The 14,250-nt window shown below is 33.6% G+C and overlaps 6 protein-coding genes across 6 annotated transcripts; 3 read left to right on the top strand and 3 right to left on the bottom strand.

Annotated features, from left to right (window-relative positions):
- Positions 1 to 37: 37 nt before the first annotated feature.
- On the bottom strand, positions 38 to 316 carry BX664DRAFT_336750 (uncharacterized protein; the record flags this gene model as incomplete). Its single annotated transcript, XM_051546132.1, has 1 exon — positions 38 to 316. The coding sequence occupies exon 1, from the start codon at positions 258 to 260 to the stop codon at positions 39 to 41; it is 222 nt and encodes a 73-aa protein (XP_051399440.1). The 5' UTR covers positions 261 to 316.
- A 1,224-nt stretch (positions 317 to 1,540) lies between these two features.
- Positions 1,541 to 3,005, top strand: BX664DRAFT_387142 (uncharacterized protein; the record flags this gene model as incomplete). The annotated part of the gene is made up of 4 exons (XM_051549367.1): positions 1,541 to 1,567; positions 1,594 to 1,731; positions 1,803 to 2,348; positions 2,435 to 3,005. The coding sequence occupies 4 exons, from the start codon at positions 1,541 to 1,543 to the stop codon at positions 2,702 to 2,704; spliced, it is 981 nt and encodes a 326-aa protein (XP_051399439.1). The 3' UTR covers positions 2,705 to 3,005.
- Positions 3,006 to 3,836: 831 nt separating this feature from the next.
- On the top strand, positions 3,837 to 5,014 carry BX664DRAFT_336734 (uncharacterized protein; the record flags this gene model as incomplete). The annotated part of the gene is made up of 2 exons (XM_051546131.1): positions 3,837 to 4,792; positions 4,883 to 5,014. A coding segment is annotated over exon 1 (518 nt), but the record flags the coding sequence as incomplete, so codon positions are not given.
- A 4,312-nt stretch (positions 5,015 to 9,326) lies between these two features.
- BX664DRAFT_165093 (uncharacterized protein) lies at positions 9,327 to 10,155 on the top strand. Its single transcript, XM_051539956.1, has 3 exons — positions 9,327 to 9,600; positions 9,712 to 9,840; positions 9,952 to 10,155. Exons 1-3 carry the CDS (start codon positions 9,384 to 9,386, stop codon positions 10,005 to 10,007), a joined length of 402 nt encoding a protein of 133 aa, XP_051399437.1. The 5' UTR covers positions 9,327 to 9,383; the 3' UTR covers positions 10,008 to 10,155.
- A 25-nt stretch (positions 10,156 to 10,180) lies between these two features.
- On the bottom strand, positions 10,181 to 12,366 carry BX664DRAFT_360269 (uncharacterized protein). The gene is made up of 2 exons (XM_051548150.1): positions 11,011 to 12,366; positions 10,181 to 10,934 (listed from the first exon to the last, which is right to left on the bottom strand). The coding sequence occupies exons 1-2, from the start codon at positions 12,317 to 12,319 to the stop codon at positions 10,207 to 10,209; spliced, it is 2,037 nt and encodes a 678-aa protein (XP_051399436.1). The 5' UTR covers positions 12,320 to 12,366; the 3' UTR covers positions 10,181 to 10,206.
- Positions 12,367 to 12,388: 22 nt separating this feature from the next.
- On the bottom strand, positions 12,389 to 14,247 carry BX664DRAFT_336727 (uncharacterized protein). Its single transcript, XM_051546130.1, has 2 exons — positions 13,537 to 14,247; positions 12,389 to 13,471 (listed from the first exon to the last, which is right to left on the bottom strand). Exons 1-2 carry the CDS (start codon positions 13,789 to 13,791, stop codon positions 12,881 to 12,883), a joined length of 846 nt encoding a protein of 281 aa, XP_051399435.1. The 5' UTR covers positions 13,792 to 14,247; the 3' UTR covers positions 12,389 to 12,880.
- Between the last annotated feature and the right edge of the window lie 3 nt (positions 14,248 to 14,250).

Raw genomic sequence — 14,250 nt, 5'->3', positions numbered from 1 at the left:
GAATCGGCCTTTTTTTTTATCATTATTCCAAACAAATCTCAATCAATCAAATCAATAAAATGAAGATCAACGCTGTTATTGCTGCCTGTATTTTGTCCTTTATCGCTGTTGGACATGCTGAAGGTGTTCCAGTTGCCGCTGGTGAACATGCTCTTGGTAACCCATCTCCTCTCGGTGCCCATCCTAGCCCATCTCCTCTTCCTATCAAGGGTGGAAAGAAGCATCATCCAGGTCAAGACAAGCGTGAAGTGCCTGAACATGGTCAACCTCCTCGTCCTTCATCCTCTGTTATTCCTCCTCCTCCTCCTCAACAAGGTGAAAAGAAACATGACAAGCGTGAAGTACCTGGACATGGTCAACCTCCTCGTCCTTCTTCCTCTGTTGTTCCTCCTCCTTCATCCTCTGTCATTCCTCCTCCTCCTCCTCCTCAACAAGGTGAAAAGAAACATGGCAAGCGTGAAGTACCTGAACATGGTCGACCTCCTCATCCTTCTTCCTCTGCTGTTCCTCCTCCTCGTCCTCAACATGGTGAAAAGAAACATGACAAGCGTGAAGTACCTGAGCATGGTCAACCTCCTCGTCCTTCTTCCTCTGTTGTTCCTCCTCCTCCTCCTCCTCAACAAGGTGAAAAGAAACATGGCAAGCGTGAAGTACCTGAACATGGCCAACCTCCTCGTCCTTCTTCCTCTGTTGTCCCTCCTCCTCCTAAGCATGATGACAAGAAGCCTGCTGGTCAAGACAAGCGTGAAGTAGCTGATAAGGCTCCCGAACGTGGTCAACCTCCTCGTCCGTCATCCTCTGTTATTCCTCCTCCTCCTCCTCAACAAGGTGAAAAAAAGCATGGCAAGCGTGCCGTTGATTCCAAGAAAAAACCCGCTCCTGTGAATGATCCTAAGAAGAAGAAACAACCTCCTAAGAAGCCTTCTCATTAAGATAGTTGGTTATATTACCTTTTTTTTTTTTTTTTTTGGTCCTTCTTCTCATTTCGTTTTCTTATAGTGTTAAGATGAATATTTGAATTGAAATAAAGTCTTTTTTTTTTTTTTTTTTTTTTTTTTATGATTTCCTTCTTTCTTTAAGATCACGGTCATCCATTATCCAACATTATCAAAAATCATGTTCATAGCGTGATCATCATAGAGAGAAAAAAAAAGTAATAATCACCCTTGTCGTATTATCGAATCTTGTACTTATAAGATATATTGGCAAGATATTAAGAACATATTCAACAATCTAAATAAATAAAAGTACATCCCAAAGAATGACACATCGGTAAAAATCAGTTCCATTGACATATAGCAAACTAGTTGTAATAAAAATAAAAGCTAAAAGGGAATCTCACTGAACTTTTTTTCTCCGTTTTTAAAATTTCTATCTATATCAATGTAAATACCTAAAAAGTGCTGCTATAAAAAAGTAGAAAGGAATCTCACTGACTTATCAACTGTCTACTTTATTATATTGATTTTCCATACTACAAATACACCTGATTCCACAATTTTTTCAGTGAATTTTTCAACTTACAATCAAGATAATCAAGATGAACAACAACAACGTTAACAATCAAGTATCGAGAATGAATTGATCAAAAAGAGTGATGATTTCATCATCAACGGTGTCGCTAATGATGAAGCACTTGCTGTTTCTCGTCAATTGGCTAATGTTCGTGTTCATATCGAACAACACCTAAAATCTAAAGAAGTACATAAAAGATTAAATCATGAAAATCAAGTAATGATTTAAAATTTCAAATTCCTCATGGTCTATCCATACTTCAATTGAAATATGATACAAACCTGAAGGAAGACAAAGCAGCTTATAGCACCGTTGATCATTTCATAGATTGTTTTGAAGCAATTCTACATCAACACGAAATTGATCAGAACATGCATTGGAAACGATGTTTTGTTAGTACAGTTATTCATAATCATGATCGATTGACATGGTATAATACTGAACTAAAAAATAAAGATATCACATGGGAAGATGCCAAAGTGATCATCAAAAACAAGTATGGAGGCAAACATTCTAAAAGTGCTTACCTTACTAAAATACAAAAAATGAAGGTTAAAAACAGAGAATCACCTGTTGATTTTGCTGACCGCTTCATGAACAACCTAATCAATGCTGGAATCCCTGATGGTGTAGCCTTTGATGACAGAGTATTGAACATTTTATATAAATCGAAATACAAAGAAGTCGCTGGAGCTATACAACAAAGTTATTCACAAATATCTGAGATCGATGGTAGAACAGAATTGAATGTAGATTTTATTAGAAGAAAACTACCTATTCTATATATACCAGAGACATATGAATCAGATGAGATATCGATGAAGAACCTAAAAGTTACAAAAACAACAAAAGAAAAAATCATCAGTCAAATCATCATCACAACAAAAATATGGATTACTCCAAAAAATTCAAATACCAGGACAAAAGACCCAAAGTCCAAAACACAAAACACTTACCTACAATTGAAGATAAACCCTTTAACTTCAAACAAATCCAAGAGTTAAAGTTGGCCGGTAAATGCACCTCTTGCACAAAAAACTACTCCAAGGAGCATCGCTGCAGTGAATATATTCAAGATAAGGCGGCAAGAGAAATCCACAAGAAAAAAGATGCGTGCCATGAAGTTGGAAGACGAAAAGCTATCAAAAAATATAAAAAAAACTGGAAGATAAAGTCAATGAACATGTAGACGTAAACATGGAGGATCTATCCGTAAACGATTCTGAATGTAAGTACCTAAAAAGTGCTGCTATAAAAAACAAAAGTAAAAAGTCAATAACCTAAAAAACAATTCTATCATTGTACCTGTTATCATAGAAAACGTGAAAACTTTTGCTTTGGTAGATACTGGCAGTACTTTTACAGGCATAGATAAAAAATTTATTGTAAAAAATAATATAAATCATGTTAAAATAAATAAAGGTTATATAAGTCTAGTAGTAGAAGAAAAGAAAACAAAAAGAATTGGAAAAACAAAAAATTTAAAAATTTATCATGACCGCCCACCGATGATGGTGATAAATGTGTAATAGGCACTGATTTAATGAATAAACTAGGTATATACTTACAAGGCTTAGCAGTATCACATGATACACATGTTCAACCCAATGTGGAAAGAACATATGGATATCCCTACACCTGATAATTCCCCCCTGCAGGATCATCATCCGAAAGAAAAGTATTCCAAGAAAAAATAAAAATAAGCATGGACAAAAATCAATCCATTCCCAAAGGATCATTTTGTACGATACCTGAATCGATTGTAGAATTAAATACCCCCGAAGGTAAAACCTGTTATAAAAGACAATATCCTTTACCTGATACCATGATGCCTATTGTTGATGAAGTTATTAAAAAATGGCTTGATCAAGGTATCATCACAAGCACATGCATTGATAATCAATGGAATACTCCTTTGACACTTGCACCTAAAAAAGATGAAAACTAAGAAACGTCCGTACCTTGATCCCAGACATACTTTTGTTTAATAAAACTTTTATTTTTATTTCTACTACTTTGTTGCACGTCAATATAATTGATTCCATCTTTTGATGTACTTTTCATTCTTTTGTTTGTGAATACACTCCTTAGTTTTATTTTACGCATATGGTTACGGAACACGCTGATCCGATAATTTTATTCTTTATAAAAAGGAGTCTTGCATTTAAAATTTACGTCTTGAGTTTTAATTTCCATATATAGTTTAATTCAACACAAAAAAGGCATTTCTTTATTTTTTTTTTCTTGGCGTACATAAACAAAAAAAAAGTATAAAAATCGAATAATAAATATAATAAAAAGAATTTTCATTATTATCTTAACAAAAATGAAAATGGTTAACTTTTCTGTTTTTCTATTTATCTTTATTTTTACTATAATTACTATTTTTAACAGGAACGTTGAAGCATGTGAACAAGTATGTTTTTATGGAGCTGGTGATGGTCTAGGTTATTGTGATTATTGGTGTCAAGCTGATAGTGGAGGACATAATTCAGGTTCAGACTATGCTTATAATTTTAAGGATGCATTAGGTCGTGGTTGCACTGTAGAAGGTTCAGCAGAAACTTCAGTTCACTGTCCGGGTATGTCTAATTGTAGAAGCCACTCATGGTGGGCTGGTAGTGATTGTCCAGAAAGTGCCTCCCACAAGTGATCAAATGTTTTTATTTTTTTACAAAATCAACCATCCTAATAAAACTTACTATTTAACCCGTTGATGCTTTTATACCAATCAAAAGATCTATAGATTTCATTTCCATGCTCTTTCCATACTCAGATATCTCAACAGATCTGGATGATAAAATCGAATTGACGGTAGACTTCATGCGAAGGAAATTACCAGCTCTATATGTTCCTCAACGTAATATGTCAGATGATGATTCTGATGATACTCAAGAAGAACGAAAAAAAAAATTCAAGAATAACAAAAGAAAAAGTGTTCATCAAAAATTCAACCAGTCCAAAAAACATAAAAATCAAGAACGTTCAAACATTCATCATGGTTTGCCCTCCATTAACGATAAACCCTTCAACTATAAACAGATACAAGAACTAAAGTCAGCTGGCAAGTGTACTTCTTGCACACGTCAATACTCAAAAGAACATCGTTGTCAGGAATATATCCAAGATAAAGCTGCCAGAGAACTCCATCAGAAAAAGATGCGTATTATGAAGCTGGAAAAAGAAAAAATATCAAAAAATATAAAGAAACTGGAAGATAAAGTCAATGAACATATTGATGTTAATATGGAAGACCTCTCCGTTCATGACTCTGAATGTAAGTACCTAAAAAGTGCTGCTATAAAAAATAAAAATAAAGAAGTAAATAACCTAAAAAATAATTCTATTGTCGTACCTATTACCATAGAGAATCATAGGACTTTTGCCCTGGTTAACACTGGTAGTACTTTTAGCGCCTTAGATAAAAACTTTGTTATAAAAAATAATATAAATTATTTAACAATAAATAAAGGTCATATAAACTTAGCAGAAAAAGAAACAAAAACGAAAAGAATTGGAAACAAATTTAAAAATTTATCATGATCGGAGTCATACTAATCATCAGCTTGAAATCATGGATTTACCCACAAATGATTGTTATGAATGTGTAATAGGCACTGATTTAATGAATAAACTAGGTATATACTTACAAGACTTGGCAGTATCATATGATGCTAACATCCAACCAAATGTCGAAGAACATATCGACATACCCACTCCTGATGATTCCCCCTGCAGGATCATCATCCGAAAGAAAAGTATTCCAAGAAAAAATAAAAATAAGCATGGACAAAAATCAATCTATTCCCGAAGGATCATTCTGTACGATACCTGAATCGATTGTAGAATTAAATACACCTGAAGGTAAAACTTGTTATAAAGACAATATCCTTTACCTGATACTATGATACCTATTGTTGATGAAGTTATTAAAAAATGGCTTGATCAAGGTATCATCACAAGAGCAAACATTGATAATCAATGGAATACTCCTTTGACACTTGCATCTAAAAAAGATGAAAACTAAAAAACGTCCGTGTCTTGATCCCAGACATTCTTTTGTTTAATAAAACTTTTATTTTTATTTCTACTACTTTGTTGCACGTCAATACAATTGATTCCATCTTTTGATGTACTGTACTTTTCATTCTTTTGTTTGTGAATACACTCTTTAGTTTTATTTTTACGCATATGGTTACGGAATACGCTGATCCGATAATTTTATTCTTTATAAAAAGGAGTCTTGCATTTAAAATTTACGTCTTGAGTTTTAATGTCCATATATAGTTTAATTAAATACACAAAAAAGGCGTTTCTTTATTTTTTTCTTGGCATATATAAAAATCGAATAATAAATATAATAAAAAGAATTTTCATTATTATCTTAACAAAAATGAAAATGGTTTCTGTTTTTCTATTTATCTTTATTTTTACTATAATTACTATTTTTAACAGGAATGTTGAAGCATGTGAACAAGTATGTTTTTATGGAGCTGGTGATAATCTAGGTTATTGTGATTATTGGTGTTACGGTGATAGTGATGAACATAAGTCAGGTTCAGACTATGCTTTAGCTTTTAGGAACAAATTACATGATGATGGATTTGGTTGTTTTGTAGTCGGTTCAGCAAAATCTTCAGTTCACTGTGAAAATATGTCTGGTTGTACAGGTCACGAATGGGTAGCTGGTAGTGATTGTCCACAAAGTGCCCTCCCCAAGTGATCAAATGTTTTTTTTTTTTTATTTTTTATTTTTTTTTTTTTTTTTTTTTACAAAATCGACCATCCTAATAAAAAAAACTTACTATTTAACCCTTTGATGTTTTTATACCATGATTCCTATTGTTGATGAAGTCATTTATGAGAGAATGACGATATTCCAATGTTAATTTACTCTATAAATTGAGGGGTAATGTATAAGTCATTATTAATACAATTGAAAGAGAATGATTTCATCGATGTTCAATTCAAATTTGGTACAATGATGATCCTTTTTGAGTGGGATACAAAAGTATAAACAGATGCACACCTTTAGCCACGTTTAATGCAAAAAGAAAAATCAGTAAATTTACCAGAATATTAAAAAAAAAAAAAAGAGCGCCTTATCGATCAATATGCTTCTTTGATTTTGAGCTCAGCATAAAATAAAAAATCGGGACGCGTAAAATTGATTTTTGTTGTTTCTTTCTTATTTTCCATTAATTCTTTCCTAACCAATGTCATTGTTCAAGACTGGTGAGTACTCATATTTCCAACAACAACCTTGCCTTATGATGTCACCAACAGAAATCAATGGTTTGGCCTTCTGTCAGCAACTGGGTTGAATCAAGTGTTTGGATCGAAGAAAAGTTCCCGCAGTCAATGTAAGTCGACAACATCTAAAAGTTACTTCTCTCTCTCTTATTAATCTTTTTTGGTAGTAATCAGCTCAGAATAGGTCGTAGGAAGGTCATGCTAATGGTCACGCCATTTAAATTATCCAGTGATGAATGCGCCGGTAAAGTGGTCAAAAGGAATCAACAATATTCGAACATAATCATTAAAATCATATCTCTTTTTTTTTTTTTTTTTTTTTTTATTTAGTGGTTTTTTGTGGGCAGAAGCAATATGAATCACAATAAAGTGAACAAGAGGACGAAAACAAGTCAATCCTTCTTCTTGCAATAGAATGTCGAAAAGCAAACAACCAGACGTAGAGCAAATTAGAAACAATACAGCGCAGATTTCTGGTGACATCTTTTTTGATAACAATATCTCATCGTCTGTCTTGATTCCACCCATGAAGGTCTTGGTATTTTGAACCCGTTTTTAGACTTTGAAGTGGTACAATGCAGCACAACCTATCCATTTATGTACTACTTCAATAGTTGATGCGTCCCACACTGATTACCTGAATAACATTTGGAAAGTTGCTGACCTTGAATGACCAAAAGTAAATTTATGGAAAACAACAATCGACCTGGGCCAATTATTTGATCTATTATCAACGTGATTACACAACCATCTCATGAAAATCCGGTATTCGCTAAACGAACTCCTTTTTTATCTTTTGAAATCGATTTTTTTTTTTTTTTTTGCTCTGGATTAAAGTGTGCGTAGAGAACATATAAAAAAGAATGCACCTAAAGATCTTATAGGCATGGCTTGGTTTACAATCTACGGTATCAAAACTTATCCAATATTGACAAGATTAAGTGAAATGGATGTTAATGGTGTTTTTCTTTGCCATCAAGGTGCGTGCTGATCAAGAGCTGGAAGAATATGATCAAATCGTATTGGGTTAAGTATATGGTCTGCCTGTTTGATAAGATATACTGACCTTTCTTTTTTTTTTTTTTTTTTTTTTTTAGGATGACCTTTATATTTCTTAGATTCTTATTTTTCCAACGGTATCTACCTTGTCTGACTGGGGGTACTACGTTTGTGTGTGATTCAATGCGTTATTTATTAAAAAATGGTGTTTTTCAGTTTTGATTCTCTATAGTGATTCTTTTATTGATAGTTGGTGTTTTGACTTGGAATTAGTTTACTTGACAAAGTATATTCTATTTTATATTCTATTTTATATTTTCCTTCAATAAAACTATTCAGTATTCTTGTATTTTTTTTATTTCTTATTTTTTTTTTCCTACCATTGTCACTACAGTGTTATTAGGGGTTTCAATCACCGTACTATCATCACTTATCAACCATCCGCCATTCTCATCTATCTTCTATTATTATCATTATTATTATTGGTTTCCTTTACTATCCTTTTGTTTTCTTTTAACTTAATGCTGAACATATTTTTTTTTTGTTTATCTTTACTGTCAACAACAAAAAAAAGAGCCTTCGCATTTCCTTTTTTGGGTGCAGAGAGCCTTTTTCCCATGCTTGGCTAAGAATAGGCAGTTTTAATAATAGTATATTATTTATTTATTGAACATACATATGATGTAAACAAGACAAAAAAAAAGACACTAGTCTGTTACTATCATCAACTAGTTTCAATGCTAAAAACTTTTTATTTTTATTTTTTATTTTTATTTTTTATTTTTATTTTTATTTTTTTTTTTTTATTTTTTTGATGTTTTTGCCAAGACCAGGCTAGATCAATATAAAAAAGTGGGGTAACCAGAACTAGACTCATGCTAATGTTTCATGCTTGTGACTTTTTTTATCTTGATTGGTATGGTTCTTTATTCTGATCTCTAATAATATCAAAGATCGATAAGATCCTTCATAAAAAAAAAAAGGAGAAAAAAAATTCAAATATTTGATGTATACTGTCTGTGCCACCCAAAAGAAAATGATCCTTTTTTGGGCATTTTTTTTTTTTTTTTTTTTTTTTTTTTTTACTTTGTTCATTAAGGAGGTGTTCTAATATGATATAAAAATTGGGAAAAATGATATGATCTTATCTTGAAACCATATGTACTAATATGTATCACCAAAAAAAAAAAAGAACAGTAATCAAGGGCGATCATCTTTTTGTAAAAGTAAATGGTTGTTAATTGATTTGTCTTGGCAAAAAAAAAAAAAGCTAAAAATAAAAAGTAGAACATGATCAGTAAATAAAAAAGACTTTGAACACTGGCTTAGTTGATAATAGCCTATTAAGCGGTTATATTGTTATGCTATGTTTCTCAAAGAATGCAGGTTACATAAAGTTTTATGTTTCACAAAGGTGATCATTTTACCATGTTTGGGCAAATTTGAATTGGCGGGGTGATGCTGATAGGTCGATCCTTTTTTTGGCACGCTGTCTTTTTTTTTTTTTAAATATAAAAAGGAACATTCATCTTTTTTTATTATTATTATTATTATTCTTTTTTTTTTTTTTATATATTCAAAAAACAAAAACTCTCCCATTCCTTATCAATAAGAAAATGAAATTCAACGCTTTGATTGCTGCCTGTATTTTAGCCTTTGTCGCTGTTGGTCAATGTGAAGAAAGCCATTTTGCTATGGCTGAACGTGGTCTTGACAATGCTGCTCATAATGCTACTCATCATAAATCTGGTAAACATCACCCCACTGGTCATGGTAAGCGTGATGCTACTGCTGCTAGTGTCAATCATGCCTCTCCTACTCCTCATCACAAAGGTGACAAGAAACATCATGGTAGTAAGCATCATCCCACTGGTCATGGTAAGCGTGATGTTGTCGCCGATGCTGCTAGTGTCCACCATGCCTCTCCTACTCCTCATCACAAAGGTGACAAGAAGCATCATGGTTCTGGAAAGAAACATCACACCTCTGCTGTTAGTGGTAGTCATGGTAAGCGTGACGTTGTCGCTGATGCCGCTAGTGTTCACCATGCCTCTCCTACTCCTCATCACAAAGGTGGCAAGAAACATCACAAGGGTGGCAAGAAGCATCACACTAAACGTGCTGTTCCCCAAGCTCCTGCTGGTCATGAAGCCAAGAAGCGCTCTGGTAGCAAACATCACAAAGGTGGCAAGAAACATCACAAGGGTGGCAAGCAACATCCTCCCACTCCCTCTCATTAATATGAGTTGTACTATCTTTCTTTGATAAACGATATATTATATAAATGAATTGAAATAAACTTTTCTTTTTTTTGTACACTATAATATTTGTTTTGATAAAAAGAGAAATGATTTTTATTTTTATTTTTATTTTTATTTTTTTTTTCAAAAAAAAAAAGATATATAAACTAATGTGGGGGGGGGGGTTATCTAAATATTACTAAAATTCGAAACGTTCTGATTTGATATTCCAAAAGGCATTTGCGTGACTGAATTTGGAGCTTCGAGCAAGATTTCCACAGATTTGAATAGAATCTTCATGAGCACAGATCCCAAGAGCCACATCTTGATCTATATGATGAGTTCGAATGGTATCCAAAACGGTAGGATAATGAGGTCGACCATGATGAAGTTGTAATGTGGATGTTGATGGTAATGTAGACGAGAATCCTTCATCATCTTCATTATCATCTTGTTGCCTGGTTGTTTTTGGTCTTGTCACATAAATATCCCAATGTAGATAAAGTCGAATGGATTCTTTGCCTCTATCATCAGATGTGATGAACGTTGTTTCTATGGTTGTCATCATAGCTTCCATATCCTTTTTCAATTGATTAAACATCTCAACATCCCGTACTGTCCATATCATATAAATATGTTTTGTCATCATATTGTTGTTGTTGTCGGTTGTTGTCGCTGTTGCCAGTGCTTGTAATACAGATATCCATGGAGTGATTCCAATCCCTTCAGCTATTAATACCACCACTGGATAACCTTCATATATATCTCTTTCATCACTATAATATAATGGATCACCTAAAGGAGTACTGATCCGTACTGAAGGCCATTTTGTTTGATTTCTTGCTGCATCGTATAATTGAGTTGTTTGTTTTCCATTGGATTTGATATAAAAAGTGAATACTTCAGCATGATTGATCATCTTGTCTTCTATATTTTCATAAAAAAAAATATGTATGAGTTCGGTCATTCTAAAAGTTTTGATATAAAAAAAAAATATACATACCTAAATAATCCACACGACTAATAGAAAACGGATGAGGCCATAAAAGATCTTTCCATATGGAACCATAAAAAGAACAAAAAACATATTGTCCAGGTAAAAGTAATTTTCGTTGTTGCCATGATGAACGATTATTATTAGGAGGAAGGACGGAGACTTGTAATTTGACGACACCATCAACAACAGGTTCTAATGATAAGACAGTAGACAGACAAGTGGTTCGCCAGCGATACACTACATCCATCAACCAAAAAAAGACCACAGCCGCATAGAATACCGCAAATGCCCAATGATGCCATCCACCTAACAAGACCAAGCCGATGAATGCTGAAACATGAGATAATCGGAAGACTCGGTACCATTTTGTACGAACCAATGGATGGGAACCCAAGAAAAGAATGACGAGACAAAACGCCATCAGAAGCCCGCTGACATATTGAGGACTCCATACCAAGAGATCAGCCAACGTGATATTATTATTATTATTGTCTATAGACTGAATCCAATAATGCCGATAGTAATGTTTGGTCCATTGGAAGGTTCCATGATAAGCTATACATACCACACCGCAACGAGCAAACCATCGATGCCAAGGTAAAGTCGCAGGTCCATTGAATAAACCAATCGCTCGCCAAACAACCGATGTCCGTACCGACAGGGCAATGGCCAAAGTAAAATCCACCAGAGCAAGTTGAGCTGTGCCATTACTGATCTGTTGATATTGTGTAGAAGGATCGTCCGAAGAATAGATGGGCCAGACAACCATCACGATATGGAAGGCGATCATGACCAACACAATCACATATCGTCCTACTACCAAAGTCAAGTCGAAACACCGGATTTCATATAGCCACCATCGTCGCCAGATCAGGTACATGGAACTATACCGTCGCTTTTGCCGAAAAAGCACCCCTTGCTGAGATTCCATGTCATGATGGGTCTGAAGTCTTGAGAATGGTCGATACCGAGTGTTGATGAAGAGGAGACAATAAATAACACATAGGCCAATAAGATAGACAGTCATTGTGGTATAATCTTGTTGATATCGTATTGATGAAGTTTCTGTTGGAGTTGGTGTTATAGAGGTTGTAGTTGATGGTGAAGGATCTACAGGAGTAGGTGTGGCTGAAGAGGTGAACACCCATTGAATAGAATAACGTATACTAACAATGGCTGAAATACATGTTGCAGTCAATAAAAATCCAATGACTGAACGTTTGGTAGGACGGATCATACCAAGAAAGTAATATAGAATATAAAAAAAGGAGAAGGGAAAATGAAAGAAAAGGAAAAGAAAAAGAAAAGTTGACATCTTTTAAATACCGCAAAAAAAAGGTTCGAGTTCAATCTAAAACGGGGAAAAAGGAGAAGAGATCCAAAAAAAAAAAGAGGGAATTCCTTTATTGGTAAAAATGAGAAGGACGGAATATATACAAAGTTCTAAACTACAAAAGAATGATGATCGATCAATTCAGGAAATACTTTGGCAATCACCAAATCAATCAAAAGATACATGAGATGTTTGTTGATATATTTATGTTGTAAAGGAGCCAAAGTATCATGAAGATGAGATTGTAATTGATTCAAATCATCTGTACCAAATAATGTTCGACCTAAAGGTTGAGGTAATGCAATCACTAATAAACGTTCTGCTCGGATTCGCATTTGTTCTCGTTGTAATGGCGTCACTGTTGGTCCACGTTGAATCAAAGTTCCCTCAGGCCATAATAAATCTCTTCCTAGTCTTAAATAAAATACTAAGAAAGGTTCACTAAGTACATGAAGAATCGTTTGTTCTAGAAATCTATCATCCCAAAAAAAAAAAAAAATGTTAATAGAAACAACTTTTTTTTTTTAGTTATTATTATTATTTTTACTTATCAATCAATAAACCACCACCAAATACTCTTAGAATAGGCCATAAAAACATAGCAATCATTTGCCAACCCCATTGTACAATTGGTCGATCATCCACCAAAAATGCCACACGTAAAAATTTCATGGTAGGTTCAATCAGTCGTACATGCCGTGTTTTCTTTTGATGCCGATTTACTTTGTGATATCGTTGCTGAGAATGAGTCAATACTGCTTGAAGATAAAAATAGAGTGAACGAAAGGGTGATAATATAACTTGAAGAGCGATGTAACCAAAAGAGAAAAGTTTTTGTGAGGATGATAATGATGATGAGGAATTGTTATTATTATTGGTGGTTAAATCGTCATATGGATCGCCTACTCCTTGTTGTAATCGTTCTTCTTTTTGTTGTTCCTGTAGTTGTCTTAATTTGGAGACTAAACCAGGATTATGTTGTTCCGATGTATTCTCTTCTTCCTGTCTCTTGGTTTCCTGTAATGGTGTTGTATCAGTAGTAATTTGATCATGTGTCAAAGCACTAAAATAAGTCCCAGCAAACTGTCCCGATGATTCTAATGTATCCAACAATGGATCATAACCTTGAAGTAACTAAATATAAATAATAATAATAATAATAATGAATAAATAATATTATATAAAGATTTAAAATTTACCTTGCAAATGATCATATGGATAGTATAAGGATCTGTTAATGTTTCGGTTAAACTTGATAAAACAATATTGGATAAGATTTCTCGTAAAAGTAAACGAAATGAATCATTCTTGTAATCGTTTTTATCCAATAAAAGAGATAAAACTGCATCAGTCAGTTGTCGTCTATATTCCTGTTCATCAACTTGCATGGCAATATGTGGTTGCATTCCATGAAATAAACCATCTAAAGTGTTGATACCACTAGCATGATTCATATGAAGTCGTATCTTTGCTTGTCGATAATCACGCCAATGAAGTGTAAGTAGTTTTGGAATACTTACTAAAAGTAGTTCAGTCCAATCTACCTAATAGGGATGAAAGAAGAAATTAGATAAGATAAAAAAAAAAAGAAGAAAGAAAGATTACCTGTTGACAACACCTTTTTTCTAAATGTTGTACTACACCAGTAAGAATATCTACAATAGCATCAGTTAAATCTTGATCTTGAGTCACTAAATGATACCAAGGATGAATAAAGTCTCTCATCAATAAAGCCATATACATGAAAAGTTCTTGATCAATGGCTGGAGACTGAGTAATTACAGGTGTGGCGTTACGTCTAGGATCGGTTTTAGGAAGTGTGAGAAGGTGAGGGAATAAAAGTCGTAAATGAAGTGGTCGACTCACAGAAGTAGTCGACATTATTAATGATGATATTAAAAAAAAAAAAAAGA

Source organism: Halteromyces radiatus (genome assembly GCF_025201355.1).
Source record: "Halteromyces radiatus strain CBS 162.75 chromosome Unknown BX664scaffold_5, whole genome shotgun sequence".
NCBI lineage: Eukaryota > Fungi > Mucoromycota > Mucoromycetes > Mucorales > Cunninghamellaceae > Halteromyces > Halteromyces radiatus.
The sequence above is the reverse complement of the archived record's forward strand: the minus strand, read 5'-3'. Positions and strand labels throughout refer to the sequence as shown.